Raw genomic sequence first — 22,615 nt, forward strand, 5'->3', positions numbered from 1 at the left:
AAAACAGTTTAGTGACGGCATTAAAGTTTAGAGAATCTGGGCCTCAGTTATTCCTTTGATAAATCATTTCTTCAGAAGGTCCCTAATGAATATGTATGAAAGAGCTTTGCATTGCCTTGGGGGGGTCTGTCCCCCCTCCAATTTGGGCTCAGGTTCCCTCTAGAACTCCAGCACCCTCTTTTACCTTGCAGGCATGCTGAGCTTCGCCAGCCAAATAGCTTCAATGCTGCCTTTCCCCACTGTTTCCTTTCTGCATGTATGCGTGAGAAGTTCTGGCATGCTTAGAGCAGAAAGGAAGCACTGTAGCAATTTTGCTGGTGGGGCTCAGCATCCCCGCCAGTAAAGGTACCAGTGGTATGCCTGGAGAGGGAAAGGAATACTTTGCCTCCCCCTCCCCCCCCTAACGTGCAGGGCTGGCTACACTACTGATTCAGGCTAGAAACGTATAAAAGACCTATTGGTGGCCTTTGAGGACTAGAAGTGGGAGCCAGTAATTGCTACATGAATGCTGCTCAGGAATTTGTTTTCATAGAAAAGAAGTTACTTTTCCTTTGTATATTGTAAAGTTACTTGTCTTAATGATCTCTGGTTTTCTAGTCATTTTTGTATATTTTCATGTTTTGCATTTGACAATTGTTATGTTAAATTAGTTATTGTTCTCTTTCTTGGGCTGTTACACATTGCTTTGTTTCTTTTTCTTTTCAGCTTATGTTGCACAATACCATCCCAATGTGCTCATCCCAGTATGAACGTATGTTCAACACTAGCCGAATTCCTGGCATTGAGACAGGTAGAGTGTCAAGCCTTTAACCTTCATCTCCATTGATTTGGATTAATTGCTTACCTTTTCTGAAACTGATCCTGAGCTTAGTTAGATAAATGAATTGGAGTATGACCAAGGTTAAGGTCATTCAGAGACTCTCTAGTACATAAATGACACATTTTCCCAGGATCTGTAGTTTCACGTAGACATGTAATGTAGTTTATTCGGAAATATAGGAAAATAGAAATATGATGGCAGATACAGGCCAAATGGCCCATCTAGTCCACCAAGTTACCACCTGAGCTGGGGAAATTCAACACACAAGTTCCTCAGAATGCCACACTGGATGTTCGTGTGGTAGCCGTCCTCATTGGAACATTTTAGTGTGTGAGTTTATTATTTTGTAACGTTTCATAAAGTGCAAGTGCTTCAATAAATTAATTAAATAATTGTCATTTTATACAGAATTACTGCAAAGGCAATACTTAGCTTTGTAAAACTGGGTCCCCAATATGTGTCCCATTAAAAAAGGCATCTGAGCCAATAAAAGCCTTAGGCCCCTCCCTGTGCATCCCATGGGATACAGAGGGAGAAGCCCAAGGCCTATAGTGAACAGGATAATGGTGCATCTGAGAAAAAGAGAATATGGTATAACCATAATAAGCTGAAAGAGATGGTTTGAATACGTGAATGTACAATACACCAAAGGGGGAGAATACTAGTGCTGATATGGAAAAGCTTGTGCAATATATTGGTGTTATGGACACCATTAACAGAAAATACTGATGCAGGAATGAAAAAGCTTATGTAATATATATTATGTCTATGTTATGGGGCAGAGGGGCGGGGGAAGAAAATGAAAAAAAGGATATAAATAGAAACAAAAAAGTATGAAGCATATGTGTGAAAGTGGAACTGTTCGCTAAAGATAAACAGCCGATATATGTTATGTCAGGGATATGCCTGGTGGAACTCTGTGCCAATGAGGAATATAAAAACAGTTGAGTGTTAATATAATATGACAAAGAAAGCCGGCATCTATAATAATAAAATGCTACGCGCGCATGCGTACTCTCGCCGCGTGTTCCCTAATCCCTGATCTGTCGGGATGTGGCGGCAAGAGTGCGCATGTGCTAGATGGCGCGGAGTGAGGGGCCGGGACTTAGGGGAAGGAGAGCAGGCCTGGGATTCGGCCGGCCCCGGCCAGGCAAGACCCCCTCTTTCCCACCGCACCCAGGCTCTGGCGGTCCCCGCGGCAGAGAAGGAAAGACAGCTCGGCAGTGGGTTGGCGTGACAGCGGCATGGGCTGCACCCACCTAGTGCTGCAGAGCGGCCCAGACCAAGGTGGCCGACAATTGGCTGGGGCGACGGCGCTCAGAAGCCCCGGCTGGGAGTGCGAGACTGGTAGGTGGGCAGGCGTTGTGGCTGTCCGGGGGAAGACAGACAGACAGGGGGCCAGGGAAAGAGACAGAAAGAAAGACAGAAAGAGAGAGAGAGACAAAGAAAGAAAGACAGACAGGGGAAAGGGAGAGCAACAGAAAGAAAGACAGACAGGGGGCCAGGGAGAGAGACAGAAAGGGGGAGAGAGACAGAAAGAAAGACAGACAGTGGGAAGGGAGAGCGACAGAAAGAAAGACAGACAGGGGGCCAGGGAAAGAGACAGAAAGAAAGAAAGGGGGCAGGGAGAGAGACACAAAGAAAGAAAGAAAGAAATGCCTAAGTCTACACATCTATTCTAGCACCTGTTAATGTAATGGGCTAAAAAACTAGTAAAATATAATGTGCTAATCTACAGAGGGTGCTGAGGGCATAGAAAAAATTGGTTGCGTGTCGGCATGAAAATACTGTGGAATGTGAAAAGCCACTAGGGAGGTACACATAAATTATAAATGAATGGAAACTGGAAGGCCGAGAGCATAATGAGCACCGTGAAAAGGACAAAAGTGAAAAAACTGATAGCGTGCAAACATGAAAGTGCTGGAGGAATAAACTTAGGGGGTACTTGGCTTGAAGAAGTTGAGAAAACTCTGTGTTATAGAATTGCCCCTACAGTGGTGATAAACCACTAACTGTACAGATAAGTTTTCTCCAGACTTAGACAGGTTTGTTCAGCACATAGTAGGATGTGCATACATAGGAAATGTCAATGCTGTTTTTCATGTAGTTTCCTATCATTTTTAATCTAAGTTGACTGGCAAACTAAAAATGTTTTTCTGTCAATAGTCCACCCTTTTGCACCACAGTCAGATAGTGCATCCTATTTATCAATAAATGCTCTGTTGAAAAGTGGGTATGGCCGTTTGACAATATTTCCCTGAAATTTAAAAAAAAAAAATCCTGCCTTGGTGAGATTTCTGTAATTGATCTACAGCTGACCTAACCTTTATGGCTGAAAATCTCTATTGTATTTTACTTCCTTTTGTTCTATATGATTGTGTTTGTTTTGCTGTCATCGTTTATGGAGCTAAAGATTGTCTAGAAAACGTGAATAATTAGGTTTAAATATCTCAGGGCTTTGAATACCAGACAGAATTTTGAATTAAATTCAATTCAATTAGAAGCCAGTGTCGATTTTGCAAAAGTGGTGTGAAATGTTCCTGCTTACTTTATAATTTTCAAAAGCCTCACTACCATGTTTTGAATCAGCTGAAGTACCTTAAGCTATTTTCTGTAGGCTAGATATAATCTGTTACAATAGTCATGTCAACTAGTGATAGATCCATAACTTGCATGCTTTGCTACATAACACCAGGGAATGGGAACACAGCAAGACCAGAATTCGAAGATTTTATATACCGAAACTCACTAACGGCGACTTACAACCTAATCCTAGGTGATCTAAACCTCCATCTCGAAGACCATACCTCTAAGCAAGTAGAAAACCTACTATCTTACCTCGAAGCCTTAACCTAGAAGATCTTAGACCCACAAACCACACACGAGAAAGGTCACCAACTAGACATTGCAGCCTTCATGACCCAACAGCCCATTCTACCAGAGATTCAAACCTCAAATAGAAAATGGTCCAGATCCATCTGTTCAGACCATTACACATCACGTACATATATCAATCCCTCCAAATTCTGGAATAAAACAGACAATACAATCCAAGAATGTGACCCCCAAATATAAATACAACTACCCTAGACGAGCTAGCCCCAATACAAACAAAAACCAGAATCAGCAGACAATCAATGGTTTGATAACGAATAAAATATGAATTGAAAATAATTTATAACTGTCAGGATCTGTATCACATCATCTCCAGGTTCCATATATATGTCAGGTGAAAAACACATGTGAATTTTTTTGTGTCCTATTTAATTCTGGTTTTACAAATAACGTGCTTTTTTCAAATAGAAAATTACCTGTAAAAACCAAATCATAACCTTGCAACCTGTGGTTCCTTTTTTCAGATACCATTCAGCATACGAATGACAGCAAACATATTGCTGTGTATCATCAGGGCCGTTACTTCAAAGTCTGGATGTACCATGATGGAAGACTATTGAAGCCAAGAGAAATCGAACAGCAGATACAGAGAATTCTGGATGACACATCAGCTCCACAACTCTATGAGGAGAAGTTAGCTGCACTGACTGCTGGAGATAGGTGACAAAATGGGTTCTCAAAACATAGGGGAAGATCCTCAAGACTCGCCGATAAAATCTGTCAACTTTTATTTTACAGGCGATTCTCAGCATAATAGCATGCAAATTATATGAACGCTATTTGTGCGGAGAATTGCTGGTAAAGAACAGGAGGAACTGTGTCTAGCCATTTGCTCAGAAGAACAATTGCTAACGCTGCTCTCCCTGCCCCATTCAACTGAGCCGCAGGTCTCCCCAAGTCCTGTCGACTCAGCTAATTAGCCAGTAGGGAGACAAGCAGAAAGAAAAGTCCCACTGACACCCCACCTCTCCCACCACAGCCCGGACTCCCTCAACACCCTGTACAACCCTGGCAGGAGGGTTGTCCACTCGATCCCTGACACCCTGAAAAACCCCCGATAGGAGGGATAAGAACATCAGAATTGCCACTGGGACAGAGCAACGGTTCATCAAGCCCAGTATCCTATTTCCCACTCCCTCCTCCTGCTGGTGATCCCAGACACCCCGAGAGGCTCCCCTCGACACCTTCGGCAGGAGAGATTCCCACTCCCTCCTGCTGCCGGTGATCCCTGGGAACTCCCCTCGACACCCCGGCAGGAGGGATACCCACTCCCTCCCATTGCCAAGGTCTCCCGACACCCTCAACTTTTCTGATGAAGACCTTAAAGAGGGATTCCTATTCCCTCTAGACGGCAAACCTGTCTCTTCAAAATGGTGGGCCTTCTCCTTCCTGGTGCATCCTGGGATATACCAGGGAGGAACCTTAGGTGCCTGGGTCAATCAGAGCCGTAGGCCCTTCCCCGGTATATCCCAGGATGCACTAGGAGGGCGCCTAAGTCCTAGACGTCTAAGGAGAGGCCTTAAGTACCAGAGCCAATTAGAGCCTTAGCTCCTTCCTGGATGCATCTCAAGATGTACCAGGAAGAGGAAGGTCTACCATTTTGAAGAGGCGGGCCTGCTGTTTGGAGGGAGTAGGCATCCTGCTAGATGGCCTTCGTCAGAAAGATACGAGGGGGGGGGTCGGGGGACCCCATTGGTGGGAGGGAGTTGGCAGTCCTTCTGCAGGGAGTATTGCGGCGGCGGTAGGGAGTGGACATCCCTCCTGTCAGGGACGGGTGTCAGGGGGATCACCTGCGGTGGGTGAGAGTGGGCATCCTTACTGCCATCCTTCAATTTGGGGGTCTTTTATTTTTTTATTTGTGTGTGGGAGGGGCCTGAGCTCAAGCCTTACTTTCCTCTCAGTGCTTGAGCCAATCAGCGCTCGGGCATTGACCAGAAAGTAAGGCTACAACAGCTTAGACCCTGTCAGAAAATGTTGCCCGCAAAAGTAGCACAACGAGGTTAGGGAATCACTCAATGATGGTAGAGAATGCTGGCGTTCTCCTTTATTGATTTATTTAAAAAAAATTTTTTTTAATTATTAAATATTGAGCCTTACCAGTTTCAGTTGTTACAACAACCCCGTCCGTATTCAGGCTCTCCTGCAGAGCCTGTGAGCCTGAATCGGCTTCCTCAACACAGCTCCGCGCAGCCTCCAGGGGAGAGCCCATCCCGACTTCCGGTAGGCTCTCGACCCCTGGGGAGCTGGTTGCACGGGGGTGCAAGGGAGGAGGTCTTACGTCGGGGCTCAACATGGTCTCAAGACTTCGGTGAGACACCTCCGTTCCGTTCACATGGGGTGTCTCTAACTGCAATCCTCCCGACGTCATCATGATGCCCTGGAATCGCCGAAACAGCGCTTCAATATTGCCGGAGGTAGGTGTTCCGGAGCGCAGGGAGGCCCCACCAGTGCTCTTTCCCCTTCTTTTCGGCATGTTTGGAGGCAAAATATAGCTCAAAAGAGAGCTCAGAAATCGTCAGCTTGGTGTCTATTCGGCGACCTGCATCAGCGGCTTGCATCCGCGGCCATCTTGGATCTGATTTATTTAAAAATGTATCAACCGCAATGTAAAATAGACAGGACTTATACAAACATCTTAAGTTACAAATGCATAATTGCATCTTAGGAACCTTCACAGTACCATTCATCCTAAAATCTTCTTGTACTACATTTGCATGGCAGAATCAGAGACTGCTAGGAAGCTTGGAAAAGGCCGGTAAAATATTGACACGCTAAACCGGCTGGAACCAGTTTAGCGACCATCGTTAAGGGCGCAGTAACTTTTGAGAATCCTCCTCTCTGTATCAGGTTTCAATAATAGTAGTTTAAACTCCTAAAGTTCATTCATTAGAAACTTGCATCAAAGCCATCCAGGCTTGGGAACATTCAGCATTTAAAGACTTCCTTCAATTCATTTCCCTGTTTCAGATACCTTCAGCTTCAGAGGTCTTCTCTCAGGCTATGCTGCGCCTTAATCAATTCTCTTATTCCAACACAACCAAGAGAAAATATCCACCCTACCTACAGTTACAAATAGAAATGCATTTAACTTTCCAGTCTGTTTACACAGAAACATGATGGCAGGTATGAATTACGCAGAAATAGAAAATTAGATTAGATAAAGGCCAAATGGCCCATCCAGTCTGCCCATCTGCAGTAACCATTATTACATTACATTAGGGATTTCTATTCCGCCATTACCTTGCAGTTCAAGGCGGATTACAAAATAATTATCCAAGATGTATTACAACAAGAACTTAAAAAAAAAAAAAAATTGGTCATTTTCAAAAAGAGTAAGAAATGGGTAAGGTTATTTGTTTGGGGTAGTTGGCTTTAGTGAGAGGTGGAGTTTGAGACTTGCGGTATTATTTCTTTTTTCAGAGTTTTCTTGAAGAGTATGGTCTTTATTTCTTTTCTAAAAGTCTTGTAGTTGAGGGATGCCGTCAGTAGATTGGCGATTTGGTTGTCTAGTTTAGCTGCTTGAGTGGCCAGGAGGCCATCATATAGTTTTTTCCGCTTGACCTCCTTAATTGGGGGGTATGAGAATGGGGTGTGAGTTTTCCTATGTCTGGTTGCGGTGTTGTGGATGAGGCGGTTATTCAGGTAGTTTTTTTTTTTTTTTAAATAACAGCTTTTATTGAATTACACCTCAAGCATAACATAAACATATAGCATTCAACAGCAAGAAAATAAAGTGCAATCAACCACACTCCAAAAAAGAAGAACACCCGAAGTGTAGCCAAGAACAAATACAAATATCATTCCCCCAATGCAACAATAACAAATTACAAAACCCACCAAAATACAGTCAAAATCCCCCCTCCCCCCCACCCCCAGGGACAAAACACAGTTCCCACATCCCCCAGTTAGGTCGAGAAGCATCCAATATCAGAGAGAAAAAACCAAATAATGGAATAGGGATATAAATAAAGATTCCCCCCAGTCTCCGCTACCCCAGTCCTGCCGCACAGTCGACTCAGTGCCCCAGTCCACCCCTGCCACTAATCCCCACAGATGCCCGAAATCTGCGCCAAATATGAGCATAGCCATGAAGTTTGCCATGATGTAGAGCTGTTAAATGGTAGAGAAGTTGCCAAGTAAGCAAACGTTGCTCCACCATGGCCCACGTGGGAGGGAACACCTGATTCCAAAGGGAGGCAATAGCTAATCTAGCAGCAGTAAAGGCCAGCTTACAGAACATAGAATCACCCCAAGCTAAATCCAATTGATGCCAGAACAACAAGGCATGTCGCCAATCCACCGGAATGGGGATATCCAGGATCCGAGACACCCGAGAAAAAATCTCAATCCAGAACCCAGACACCCGCCCACACTGCCACCACATATGAAAATAGGTACCCACCTCCCCACAGCCCCTCCAACAAAGAGCACTCGCACCTCCCTGCCAACGAGCCACCACCTGAGGGGTATAATACCAACGAAAAAGAACCTTGTATCCATTTTCAATCAACAAGGCCGCTATTCCCGCCGAAGAAATCTCTGACCAGATATCCCCCCAGGTGTCCCAGGATATAGCAGAGCCCCAATCACCCTCCCAAGCCCTCATGTAGGAATGTGGGGTCCCCCGACAATTGAGGCATCTATATATAGCAGAGAGAGCTCCCTTCCTGAGCACCGGTCCTAACAACAGCTCAAAGGGAGTCTTACCCCCCCTCAGATCCCTCAAAAGACCCGAGGCCCTGATATAATGAACCACTTGCATGTAAGGAAACAAATCTCTCACTCCAAAACCATACCTACTCCGGAGCTCCGTAAAGGGTCGAATACGGCCCAGAACCGGATCCCACAATTGACCCACACACACTAAGCCCCTAGTTTCCCAATCAGCAAACACTCCACCACCCCTTCCCGGTAAAAAATCTGGATTGTGTCTTAATGGGGTAAACCAGGAATGGCGCCTACCCAGCAATAGACTACCCCGGGTCTGATTCCATACCTTCAATGAAGTTCCCACCGAGGACAGACCACCCTCCAGCCGCACCCTGCCCGGTAACCAAGGCCGATGTAACAAAGGCACCCCGCCACTTAAACTTTGCTCTATCTCCACCCATAGTTTCGGTGTCTGCGTCTGCCACTCTAAAAGGGTGCGCAGCTGAGCCGCCTGATAATATTTTACCACATTAGGAACCCCCAACCCGCCATCACCCCTACCCATACATAAGACCGTCCTACTCACCCGAGGTCTCCTTCCAGCCCAAATAAAGTGAGAGATATGCTGTTGAACTCCCTCCAACGTGTTCCTACTCACCCAGAGCGGCAGTACTTGAAACAAAAACAAAAGGCGCCTCAAAATCATCATTTTCACAACTGCCACCCTACCCAACCAAGAGAAATACTGATATTTCCAACTAAGCAGATCCTGACGAATACGACGAAATAGCGGGGGGAAATTAAGATCATAGAGATCCACTCCCGGAGGTCCAAAGTAAACCCCGAGGTAACGGAGAGAATGCTGAACCCACCGGAATGAAAACCGATCTCGGAGGTAAGCCACTCGGTCATCAGCCAAGTTTATGTTAAGGAGCTCAGACTTCCCGACATTGACACAAAATCCCGAGACCCTACCATAAGCATCCAGCTCCCGTAAGATAGCATGCAGGGATCCCTCAGGATCCTCCACCGTAAACAAGAGATCATCCGCAAACAATGCTAACTTATAATCCCCACCCGGCACCGTAACCCCCTTGATATCCCGATTCAACCGCACCCTCTGCACCAGGGGTTCTATCGTTAAGGCGAAGAGAAGAGGTGAAAGAGGACACCTGACGTGTTCCCCGCGCTAGCGAAAAAGTCTCCGAGTAGCCCCCATCCAATGGGGCAAGTATAAAGGATCTGGATCCAATCCCGCATTCGCGGACCCAAACCAATAGATTCCAAAACCCTGAACAAGAAAGGCCAGGAGACCCTGTCAAACGTCTTCTCAGCGTCGACCGACAGAAACACCGTTCTTTAGCACTCTCCAGACCAGTAGAGGTTAACTTTACGAATGGGTATATATCTAATCATGACCAGCAGGTGGAGACTGAAAACAAAACTTTGGGACAGTATATCCTAGCCCCTCCTCTCTATTTCCCTCAGTCTTCTTTCACTCTCCAGCAGGTGTTGAGTGATCTGTACCCATCTCCCTTGGTAGGGCTGTTGGAATTTGTTTAGGGGGTTTATTGTCCCTGTTTTTAGCCGGACGGAGCTTGGGCGGACTCTGTTTGGGGGTTCGTCCGACCTCGGGGGTGTTAAACCCGGCGGGTCACGAGCGGGGTCCCTCCCCCCACTTCCTCCACCTCCCCACATTTTTTTTAGAGGAGCCTCAGCAGTAAGCCTTGCCCCCTAAGTCAAGCAAGGCATATTGCTTCGAGAGCCTGTGGAGTCTGTTCTGTAAAAAAAAAAAAAAAAAAATCCTGAGGTAGTGCTGGTCTTAAGGGTTGTTTCCCTTTAAGAAAACTGTATTTTACTGTATTTTTTCATGTAACCAGCACTTTTTTATAGCTAGGTCGCGTATGGAGCAATTGTGCCCTTCTCCGGGGGAGTAGGACACAATTTTAGTCCAGCCGCGAGGCACTCGCGGCCGGCCTGAACTCGGCGGTTTGGGTCGGTGAGGTGGTGGAGCTCCGTCGGCAGCGGCTGCAGGCGCCCAGAGCTCCCCGCCGATGGTGCCTCGCGAGTCGGCTTGGAGCAGTGGGGAAGCCCGGTCTTCCACAACCGCCCACGGAGGGATTCCCCGAAGGATTCCCTCTCAGCTGATTTTTTGACAGCTGATGCCGGCTTGCCTGCTTTAGCGGCTGAGACTATTCAGGTTTCTCAGCCGCTTCAGGCTATGGAGGGAGCTTTTTTGGCGGGAAAACCGCCATCTTCTCTGTCTGGCCCCTCCATTTTGTCTTCCACCTCAGGTGACCTTCCCCCTGTTTTGACTATGCAGGGGCAAGGTTCTGCTGGGTCCCCTGCTGTGGCAGGGAGTCCCTTGGGACCCTCGGGGGGTTTTTCTCCTGAATTTTTCTTTTCTTTATGCAGAGCCTATTTTCAGGCGGCTGGGGGTCCCGGTTGCGCCCAGGGGGTTTCGGGGGGTGGGTTTTCCTCCGCGCTCCCTGCGGCTTTGCCTCTTTCGTCTGGCGTGACGTCCCCTCCGCCGCCTCCCTTGTCCAAGCGTCCGCGGGTGTCGTGGGACGAGAATTTGTGGTCGGAGGAACGGGTCGGTCTGGAGGAGGACCTGGACCCTTCTGAGGAGTTCCAGGACTCTCTGGAGGGGACGGAAGCTGGCGGCGGGTTGTCGGATTTCCCGTTCTCCAGTGACGAGGCGTCCGTGGTGCGCCTTTTTCAGAAAGATGAGCTGCCTGACCTTATTCAGCAGGTTTCTTCGGTTTTGCGTTTTGAGGACGCGCCGCCGGAGACTCCGCGTGTGGGGGACCCCCTGTTACGGGGGATCCGTTCCGTTTCCCGCTCTTTTCCTATGCATCAGGATATTCGGGATATTATTCTGGAGCAGTGGAAAACGCCGGAGACGCCGTTTCGGCTGGCGCGCAGCATGGCTCGCCTGTATCCCATTCCGGAAGGGGATCGGGCTACGTTAGCTTCGCCAGTCGTGGATGCGGTGGTCTCGGCAATTTCCAAGCGGCATACCGTGCCTGTTGAGGGCGGTTCTGCCTTGCGGGACTCTGAGGAGCGCAAATTGGAGAGCATCCTTAAGCAAAATTTTCAGGTCTCTGCCTTTGGGGTCCAGGCGGCTATTTGTGGGGGACTGGTCGCTCGCGCCGTGTTTCGGTGGGCGGAGCGGGTCTTGGATCGAGAGTCTGACGACTGGTCTCTGGTGGATCAGGAGGTAGCGAAGATTGAGATGGCGGCCTCATTCCTCTCAGATGCTCTATATGACTTGGTGCGGATCTCGGCTAAGTCTATGGCTTTTGGCGTGGCCGCAAGGCGTGTGTTGTGGCTGCGCGCTTGGGCGGCGGATGCTGCGTCTAAAGCTAAGCTTACTAAATTTCCCTTTCGGGGGTCGTTTTTGTTTGGAGAGGACTTGGATAAGTTGATTCAGACTTTGTCGGACTCGAAAGTTCCCCGTCTGCCGGAGGACCGTGCCCGTCCGGCGTCTCGGGGGGGTGCGGCCCGGGGGCGTTTGCGGGATTTTCGCAAGTATCGCCCTGGGCGTGGGGCTGCTTCTTTCCAGTCTCCGGGATTTTCCCGGGGTCGGTTCTTCCAGCGCATGCAGCCCTTTCGGGGGGGCCCGTCGGGGGGCAGGGAATCCCTCCGCCGGTTCCCCCGCTTCCCGTCCTGCACAATGACGCCTTGCCGGCGCCCCCTTTGGTTCCGGTGGGGGCCCGGCTGCGCGAATTTTTCCCCAAATGGGCCGAGATCACGTCCGATCAGTGGGTCCTGGAGGTGGTGCGGGACGGTTATGCCCTGGAGTTCGCCCGCTCTCTGCCGGATTTTTTCCTCGCTTCTCCATGTCAGACTCCGGGGAAGACGCAGGCTTTTCGCCAGACCCTTCAGCGCTTGCTAGATCTCAGGGCAGTTGTTCCGGTGCCCCCTCCGGAGTGGGGCACGGGCAGGTACTCCATTTACTTTGTGGTGCCCAAGAAGGACGGGACCTTTCGGCCCATCCTCGATTTGAAAGGGGTCAACAGGGCTCTCAAGATTCCCTCTTTCCGTATGGAAACTCTGCGGTCGGTCATTCTGGCGGTTCAGCCGGGGGAGTTTCTCACTTCTCTTGATCTGACGGAGGCCTACTTGCATGTTCCCATTCGGGCCTCTCATCAGCGTTTCCTGCGCTTTGCGATCTTGGGTCGGCACTTTCAGTTCTGTGCGCTTCCCTTTGGGCTGGCCACGGCTCCTCGGACGTTCACCAAGGTGATGGTGGTCGTCGCGGCAGCCTTGCGGTCGGAGGGCATCCTGGTACACCCCTACCTGGACGACTGGTTAATTCAGGGCAAAGTCGTTGCAGGAAAGCTCCCGGGTTACTGCTCGGGTGGTGGAGTTTCTCCGGTCGCTGGGCTGGGTGGTCAACCTTTCCAAGCGTCGGTTGGTCCCGGCTCAGCGTCTGGAGTACCTAGGGGTGCTGTTCGACACCTCCTTGGGGAGGGTCTTCCTCCCAGAGGGCCGGGTGAGCAAATTGCAATCTCAGATTCGCCTGCTTTTGGCGTCCCGGTGTCCTCGGGCGCGAGATTTCCTCCAGGTCTTGGGGTCGATGGCGGCGTCCCTGGACGTGGTGAGGTGGGCGCGGGCCCACATGCGTCCTCTCCAGTATGCTCTGCTCCGGAGGTGGTCTCCCCAGAGGCACGGGATGGATGTTCCGGTCCCCCTGCGAGGCTTGGCGCGCTGTAGTCTGGGTTGGTGGCTCCCGACCCCTCACCTAGTTCAGGGGGTGGGTCTGGATCTCCCGCAGTGGACGGTGCTCCTTACGGATGCGAGTCTCCTGGGTTGGGGGGCTCAGTGTTTGGGTCACTCAGCTCAGGGCACCTGGTCCGCGGAGGAGGCCGCCTGGTCGATCAACGTGTTGGAGACCAGAGCGGTCCGTCTGGCGCTGTTGGTTTTCCAGTCCCTGTTGCTGGGCAAGTCGGTCAGAGTGCTGTCGGACAATGCCACGGCGGTGGCTTAGGTCAATCGTCAGGGGGGCACCAAGAGCACTCAGGTGGCGCAGGAGGCGGCTCTGCTCATGGTTTGGGCGGAATCCCATCTGCTGGACCTCTCGGCCTCTCATATAGCCGGAGTAGAAAATGTTCAGGCAGACTTCCTCAGTCGTCACTTTCTAGATCCAGGAGAGTGGTGTCTCGGCGCCGAGGCGTTTCAGTTGATAGTGCAGGCTTGGGGGCAGCCCCTGATGGACCTGATGGCCACGGGTGGCAACGCCAAAGTGCCCCGCTTCTTCAGTCGTCGCAGGGACGGTCTGGCCGAGGGTCTGGATGCTCTGGTCCAGCAGTGGCCAACGGAGGGGCTGTTGTATGTGTTCCCTCCTTGGCCGCTGGTGGGCAGAGTGCTTCTTCGCATTGTTCACCATCCGGGTTTGGTGGTGCTGGTGGCGCCGGATTGGCCTCGCCGTCCGTGGTATGCGGATCTGGTGAGGCACCTGGTAGCGGATCCTCTTCCTCTGCCTCTCTCGGACGACCTTCTAATGCAGGGTCCCATTCCCATGTTCGACCCGTCTCCCTTCTGTCTTACGGCGTGGCTCTTGAAAGGGGTTGCCTTAGCAAGAAGGGATATTCAGACAAGGTGATCTCTACACTGTTGGGGTCCCGGAGGCTTTCTACCTCTCGGGCTTATGTGCGGGTTTGGCGTCTCTTTGAGGAATGGTGTCGGGCGCGGGGAGTGACCTCTTTTCGCGCTTATCTGCCTAACATTCTGGAGTTCTTGCAGGATGGCCTGGATAGAGGCCTGGCTTGGTCTTCTCTCCGGGTTCATATTGCGGCCCTGTCGGCCTTTCGAGGGTTGGTGTCAGGTCAGCGTTTATCGGCTCTTCCTGATGTGATTCGGTTTTTGCGGGCGGCCAAGTTGCTTAGGTCTCCCCTACGGCCCTCGGTTCCCTCTTGGGATCTTAATCTGGTTCTCTCTGTTTTGGTGCGTCCGCCTTTCGAGCCCTTGGACGACTGTTCTTTGAAGGACCTTACTTTGAAGGCGGTCTTTTTGGTGGCCATTACTTCTGCTAGGCGTGTTTCTGAGCTGCAGGCTTTCTCTTGTAGGGCTCCCTTCTTGGAGTTTTCTAGGGAGCGGGTCGTCTTGCGGCCTGTTCCTTCCTTTCTGCCGAAGGTTGTTTCTCCTTTTCATGTCAATCAATCGGTGGTTCTCCCGGTCTTGGGTGGTCGGGAGGGCTCTTCTGAGCAACGGCAGCTGCGCAAGTTGGATGTCGGTCGGGTCCTTCGCTCTTATGTGCAGCGGACCCAGGAATTCCGGAAGTCCGATCATCTCTTTGTCCTCCTGGCGGGTCCTCGTCGGGGAGCGGGCGCTTCTAAGGCTACTATTGCGCGCTGGATCAAGGAGACGATTGCTTCCGCTTATCTTCTGAAACAGCAGCCTGTTCCGGAGTTTCTCAAGGCTCATTCCACTCGGGGTCAGGCGGCTTCTTGGGCTAAGTCGTCGCTCGTGCCTCCAGTGGATATTTGTAAGGCTGCGGTTTGGTCCTGCTTGCATTCCTTTGTTCGTCATTATCGGGTTGATGTGCAGGCGCGTCGGGACGCGGTGTTCGGTGAGCGTGTACTGGTATCGGCCCTTCGGGGGTCCCGCCCGTGAGAGGGACTGCTTTGGTACGTCCCATTCGTAAAGTTAACCTCTACTGGTCTGGAGAGTGCTAAAGAAGGAGAAATTAGGTTCTTACCTGCTAATTTACTTTCTTTTAGCTTCTCCAGACCAGTAGAGGTCCCCACCCTGTCTGCTGTTGTTGTTGTTGGGGCTGTTGCGCGGGCAGTTTTTGGTTTTTGCTGCGGGTTCTAGTATTTTTCTAGGGCCGGGGAGAATTGAAGAACAGCGGCTGTGGCTCGGCTGGCTTAGCTGGCGAGCTGTGGGGACATTCTTCCTTCGGGAATTTCTCCTCTGCATTTTCCAACAGCATTTTGGGTATGTTATTTGTTACTCCTTTTGGAGTATTGTTTTTTCTCTCTGTTGTTTTCCAGTTCTTGGTTCTGCTTGGCTATTCGGCAGACTGAGGGAAATAGAGAGGAGGGGCTAGGATATACTGTCCCAAAGTTTTGTTTTCAGTCTCCACCTGCTGGTCATGATTAGATATATACCCATTCGTAAAGTTAACCTCTACTGGTCTGGAGAAGCTAAAAGAAAGTAAATTAGCAGGTAAGAACCTAATTTCTCCTTTCCCTCACTCCCCCCCTTGCCCTTTCAAACAAATTGTAAACCCGACGAGTGTTGTCACCCACCTGTCTTCCCGTTACAAAACCCGACTGATCCGGATGGATCAGCCGAGGGATCCAACTCATCAATCTGTCAGCCAAGATCCGCGTAAAAAGCTTAGTGTCGACCCCCAATAACGAGATCGGCCTATAAGAAGCACATTGCAGGGGATCCTTCCCCTCCTTGGCCAACACCGTCACACCCGCTAATCTCATAAAGTAGGGGAGGGCACCATTCTTTTGCAAGGAGTTAAGAAAACGCAACAGAGGGGGCAGCAAAAGATCCTGAAAGCGTTTGTAATATCGAACAGTAAAACCATCCAATCCAGGCGATTTACCAAGGGGCATAGAACGCAACGCTCCGCGAGCTTCAACCAACGTGAGAGGACGGTCCAACCGTGCCACATCATCCTGCACAATCCGGGGCAACTCCGCTGAAGCCAAATAAGCGTCCAGGTCTGGTAAGGACCCAGAAGTGTCCGATGCGTAAAGATGGGAGTAATACTCCACAAAAAGTGTCCGAATAGCATCCTCTTTCTGCAACAACTCACCAGAGGCTGCACGTAGCGAGAGAATCTGATTGCGCGTCTGCCTCACTTTCAGACGATGGGCAACCAGTCGGCTAGCTTTATTAGAAAATTCAAAATAACGCTGCTTGAGAAGCTGTAAGTTGTGTAAACGCTCCAGGTCTAAAGCCTGAAGATCCCGGCGTGCCTGAAACAGACGTTCCCGTAATGCAACATCCCAAGGGCTACGCTTATGCAAGCCCTCCAACCGACCAATCAAAATCAGCAAAGCCGCCGCCTCCTCCCGTCGTTTACGTTGCCGGGCAGAGGCCAAGGATATCAATCTGCCCCTGAGGGTAGCCTTTAACCCCTCCCAAACCGCTTCTAACGAAGCACCACACTCCACATTCACATCCAAATAGTCCTGTATCCACCCTTCAATCTGTGCTCCCACCTCAGGATCATCCAGGAGACTATCATTAAAACGCCAGAATTTGCGTCCCGAGCCACCACCCTCTCCCCGTACCCGCAACCAAACTGGGGCATGATCCGACCATGTTAGGGACTCAATCCCCGCTGATTCCACCCTCCGGAGCAGTCCCCGTTCCACAAAAATAAAATCAATTCTAGAATAAGAGGAGTGAATACCCGAAAAATAAGTATAATCTCTAACCGATGGATGAAGCCACCGCCAGCAATCCACCACATTCAGAGTAGATAAGGCCTCCCTTAACAGTTTACGATCCCACCTCCCATACTGATCCGCCCTCCCTGAATTATCCAAATGAGGGGTCACGGTAAGATTAAAATCCCCCCCCAGAACCAGGGCACCCCCCTTAAAACGGAGAATTCTAGGCACCAACTCACGAAAGAAGACCCCTTGCCCCTCATTGGGAGCATAGACATTAACCAGGGAGTACAAGACCCCCTCTATCAAAGCCTCCAACATTATATATCTACCCTGTGGGTCCCTCGCCACCCTCCGCACTTCACATCGAATCTCCTTACGAACAAGAATACCCACCCCACCCCTTTTAGAAGTGCCCACCCTGGAAGCCCAATAGGCCTGAGGAAATCTAGAATCCCTAACTAGGGATTCATGGGATTGAAGTAGGTGTGTCTCCTGGACAAAACAAACATCAGCCCGCAAGCGCTGCAGTTCCCTATAAAAAGCTCGTCTCTTATTGGGGGAATTGAGACCCCTGATGTTATAAGAGACTAACCGGAATCCCTCCATAATCCAGTATAAAGAATAGCAATGCAGACCCAACCCCCGCCAACTTGTCCCCACAGTCTCCCGCCACCTCCCCCCCCTCCCTCCTCCCCTCCCCCCCTCCCCCATAGTGAGAGTCCACAGATCTCTCACCAGCAGTCAAGGAAGTGATCCATCCCCAAGGCCCCTTACACAAACCCCACAACATACCACTAACTGTCAATATACAATTCCCACAACAATCCCCAACATCCAACCCGCTAACCCCCACAGTCCCCCACATCACACTCCCCTTCTGTTCCCACCCCTCCCCCACAAGACAACATTCCCCCCCAGTGCACCAATATAATCCGTCAACTTGCCCCCTCCCCCCCCCCCCAGAGCCAGTCCACGGATAACCCCCTCGCTGAACTATTCCAATACTCAGGTCCAGGCACCCAGCTCCAAGGAGGGGTCCATACACACAAACACAGTCAGGCAGCCCTCAGGGGGGGGCACTGGATGTAGAAGCGGCGACTGGAAGAGGAGGTCCACCTCCTCGGCCACCTCTCCCGCTCCGGGATCCTCTCTCCACTCGTTGCCATCGGGAGGGGGTGGAAGGCGCCACTCTATGAGATACCACTCCCCCATCAGGAACAGCCACCTCCGGAATTTCAATACCCGCCTGTTGCAACAAGCCACAAGTCTCTCGCACTGTAGTGACTTTTGTGTGAACTCCATTGATAGTAATCACCACCCCAAAGGGGTAAGTCCATCGGTAGCGCAAATTACTACGCTGCATTGCTTTAGTCACTTCTCTGAACGCCCGACGTTTCTGAAGCGTGCCCGCTGCCAGGTCTTGATAGAACTCCAGCCGGTGTCCTTCCCAGGTGACTGTGCCCATCTCCCGGGCTCTGCGGAAGATCCGTTCTTTAAGAGTGAAGTTCAGGAGGCAGAGGACAATATCCTTAGGTTGATCAGAGGTCCGAGGACCCAGAGCTCGATGCGCCCGTTCAAGGCCCAGTTCCAAGGCATCATCCTGTAACAGCCACCTAAGCAGCTTAATAGTAGTGGCCCCCACATCTTTATACTCTGGTAAGTCCGGTAGGCCCCGCACCCTCAAATTATTGCGCCGGGTGCGGTTCTCCAGATCCTCAACCTTATCCAGGAGGATTTGATAATCAGCAGAGGCAGTCTCTAAGGATCTTTGCACCCCGGTCACATTCTCCTCGCAGCTATCCAGTCTCATCTCTACGACCTCCACCCTGGTGCCCACCTCCACCAAATCCATGCATAGCTCTTGCACCGCTTCCCTGACCTGCACTGCCACAGCCGAAATTTCCGATTTTACTTCAGTAATCCAGCGCTGCATGTCCGCTTTAGTAAGCGGTTCCGGCAGGGCATCCACCTGCACAGGCTCAACCAGCATGTCGGCAACCGCCGTGATAGCGCCACTCAAGCGCGCCGCTTCCCCGCTGCTGGTCTCCGGGCCCGCTCCGCCACGTGCTACCCGGCCCAGCGCCTGCTCCATCGTGCACTGGCCGGGTTTGTCTCCGGGAATTTTTTTGCACGTTGCCATGGGGTTCTCCCAGCCTTCACCCACTGCACCACCACTCGGGAATCAGAGAAAAGTGCCCTTTACACAGCTTTGAAGAGTTAGATCGCCGGGCCCGAACGGAGCTTTCAGATTAAGCTCCCATCCGCGGCGATGATGTCACTTCCTCCGCTCATTCAGGTAGTTTGGACTGTCTCTGTATAAAGTCTTAAATAGTAGGCAGTAGAATTTAAATTGTATTCTTGCTGGGATCGGAAGCCAGATATGCTTCTGTAATGTGATCATGTTTCTTTAATGAGTAGATGAGTCTTAGTGCTGTGTTTTGGATAGTTTGTAGTTGTTTTGTTATGGTTGTAGGGCATGGGAGGTAGAGGATATTACAGTAGTCAAGTAGGCCTAGTATTAAGGACTGAACTATGAGCTGGAATTGAGTTTTCTCGAAGAATTTCCGAACTTGTCTTAAGTTTCTCATGACTAAGAATGACTTTTGTATTGTTTTATTGATTTGCGGTTGCATGGTGCAGCATCTGTCGATAGTTATTCCTAGCAGTTTTAGGGTGGTTTGTATGGGGTAGTTGGTTGCGTTGATTTCAATGTTGGTTATGGTTGGTATTTTGTTGTTTTCTAGGTGGACGAATTTCGTTTTATCTGGGTTCAATTTCAGTTTGTGATCTTTCATCCAGGTTGCTATTGATTTTAGTGTTTGGTATATTATGTTCGTCATGGAGAGTTCAGGTTCATCGAAGGGTATGAGAATGGTAATGTCATCGGCATAGCTGTAGGAGGTTATGCCTTGTTTGTCCAGGTGAGAGCTGAGGGAGGCTGTATAGAGATTGAAGAGAGTCGGGGATAAAGGGGATCCTTGGGGAACTCTGCAGGGTTTGACCAAGGTTCAGATTTTTGTTTGTCTGATTTTACTCTATAGGTTCTATAGGTTAAGGTTAAGGTTCTATAGGTTAAGGTTAAGGTTCTATAGGTTAAGGTTAAGGTTCTATAGGTTCTATAGGTTAAGGAATCCTTCAAACCATGTGTATACTTTATCTGTGATACTTATTGTATCCAGAATTTGTAGTAGAATGTTATGGTCCACCAAGTCGAATGCAGCGGTAAGGTCTAGTTGTATGAGCATCATTTTTTTTCCTGTGCTGAGATGTTATCTGGCTGTGTCCAAGAGAGAACCTAGTAGTGTTTCCGTGCTGAAGTTGTTTCTGAAGCCGGATTGTGTGGGATGGAGTATGTTATGGTTTTCTAGGTAATTGGAGAGGAATTTGGCAACTAGTCCTTCTATTATTTTGACGTAGAGTGGAATAGAGGCAATGGGTCTGTAGTTGGCTGTTTGGTCTATTGATCCTTTGGGGTCTTTGAGGATCGGAGTGATGATGATTTCACTGAGGTTGGTAGGGTAGGGGCCGTTTATTAGCGAGATTTGTATCCAGTTTAGAAGAAGAGCGTGGAGTTTTGTGCTGGATGTTTTTAGGGGATATGGTGGACAGTTGTTGAGGTCACAGGATGCATGGCTGTATTTTTTGTAGTATTTGTTGAATTCAGGCCATTGCATGTTGGGGAATTGAGACCATATTCTATCTGCTGCAGTAGAATCTTTATCTATGGGGAGAATTGTGAATTCGTTAGGATGGGTAGAGGTGTCATTGAGGGTAGCTCTTGCATTGGTAATTTTATTTGGGAAGTGTTCTGGTAATAGAGTGGCTGAGAGGGGGGTAGTATTGTTAGTGGTCAGGTAGGGTTTGGTGTCGGTTAGGGTTTTTAGAATTTGGAATAGTTTTTTGGTGTCTTGGGTTTCAGTGCCTATTAGGTTGGTATAGTGTGCTTTTCTCTTGTCCTTTAATTGTGATTTGTATTGTTTGTTGATTTTTTTCCAGGCGGATTTTGTATGATCCGAGTTCGATTTTCTCCATTTTCTCTCTAGTCGTCTACATTGTCTTTTGAGTTGTAGCAGTTCGGAGTCGAACCATTTATCTGATCTCCTGCTGGGTCTGGATTTGGTTTGCAGTGGGGCTAAATCATCAAGAGTGTTGGAGCAAAGTCTTTCCCAATGTAAGATGAAGTCCTTGGGGTTGTTTTCTAGAATAGTTTCATCTATTTTAGACCAGAATATGGAGGGTTCGATGTGTTTGCGTGAGGTGTATGTTACTTTATTGAGTTTTGTTATAGTTTTTTTGTTGTTTTTGGTCCAGTTGATGTTGAAAGTGTAGGTGTAGTGGTCTGACCAGATGGATCTGAACCATGTTCCGTTAGATGTATGAATTTCTGTTAAGGATGGTTGGTGGGTCATGAAGGCTGCAATATCAAGTTGGTGGCCTTTTTCATGAGTTGTTTATGGATTTAGCATTTGGAAGGATAAGGCTTTGAGAAATGAGAGAAAGTTGTCTACTTGTTTGGATGATTGATCATCTAGGTGTAGATTTAGGTCTCCTAGGAGTAGGTTGTAGGTTGCTATTAGTGAGTTTTGGTATATGAAGTCTTCCACTTCGGTTCTTGCTAAAGACCAGTTTCCCGGTGCTATGTAGCAGAGCATGCAGTTTAGTGTGTCTTTTAGTGTGGTGCTTGAGAGTTGGAAAGCTAAAAGGTCCATGTACGGGTTAGATGTTTTCTCAATTATATTAAGGGTTAGATCTTGTTTGATTAAGATTGCTAGGCCTCCGCCTCTTTTTTTTTTCTCTGCAGACCACTGTAATTTTGTATCCTTGTGGGCAGACTTCAGTTATTCTGGGGTCTGAGTCGGAGGTTAGCCATGTTTCTGTGAGGAAAAGACAGTCCAGGTTTTCTTGTGTTATCCAGGTTTTTATAAGCTCTGTTTTTGGACCTAGCGCTCTGATATTTAAGTAGGCACATTTGAGTGTGGATATCTCTGTTAGATAGTTGTGAGTTGTGTTTGGGTATATAAGTGATTTGGGGTGTCGGTGTGATTTAGTCTTTGTGTGTGTTGGTCTTCTTCCCCATGCTGTGGTAATGGAGTGTAGAGTGTTAGATTGTAGGTTTGAGTTTCTGTCACTTGATGTTCTCCTATTTTGGAAGAGAGATTTATTTATATCTGTAGCGGGTGTAGGGAGGAGGTTATTTGCTGATGTCTTCCCGCTGGTTAAAAGAAGGATTAACAGTATGAAGTGCTGGGCTTGTGAGGTTAGCTTCATTTTGGGGGTTTTTTTTTAAATTTTTTTGTTTGGTGGTTGGTGAAAGGTGGTAGAAGGTGGTTTGGCTGCTGTTTTTCAGTTGGTTTTACGTTTGGTAGTATTGTGGGAGTGGATCGCTTCTTGGTCGCTTCACAAAGGTGCTATGAGCATCTTAGACAGCGTGCTATTAGGCGCTGAATCTTTTATTGGTTCAGCATAGTCCCGTCGGGTGGGGAGGAGGGGCGGAGTGTGCTCCCACGCCGGCAAGCCTCCCTGCCTGCTTCTGGGTCCAGCGATGTGGCCAAAGTGAGTTTCAAACGAGAAACAAGAAGTAAACAGAAACTAACAGAAACATGGGTGCTGAGAGTTCCTGAGCCTTCCAACTGGCTCAATGTAGTCTCGTTGGGTGGGGGGAGGGGCGGAGCGCGCTCCCACGCCGGCAAGCCTCCCTGCCTGCTCCTGGGTCCAGCGATGTGGCTACAGTGAGTTTCAAACGAGAAACAAAAAGTAAACAGAAACTAACAGAAACACAGGTGCTGAGAGACTTCCTGAGCCTTCCAACTGGCTCAGTGTAGTCTCGTCGGGTGGGGGGAGGGGCGGAGTGTGCTCCCACGCCGGCAAGCCTCCCTGTCTGCTC

At 49.3% G+C, this 22,615-nt stretch overlaps 1 protein-coding gene across 1 annotated transcript in view; it reads left to right on the top strand.

Annotated features, from left to right (window-relative positions):
• Positions 1 to 22,615, top strand: part of LOC117352161 (carnitine O-palmitoyltransferase 1, liver isoform-like) — a 238,881-nt gene that overhangs the window by 98,377 nt on the left and 117,889 nt on the right. The window contains 2 exon segments of the mRNA XM_033928380.1: positions 706 to 790; positions 4,180 to 4,375. Coding sequence (XP_033784271.1) covers positions 706 to 790; positions 4,180 to 4,375 — 281 coding nt within the window.

The sequence above is a fragment of the Geotrypetes seraphini genome, chromosome 19 (genome assembly GCF_902459505.1).
Source record: "Geotrypetes seraphini chromosome 19, aGeoSer1.1, whole genome shotgun sequence".
Lineage (NCBI taxonomy): Eukaryota > Metazoa > Chordata > Amphibia > Gymnophiona > Dermophiidae > Geotrypetes > Geotrypetes seraphini.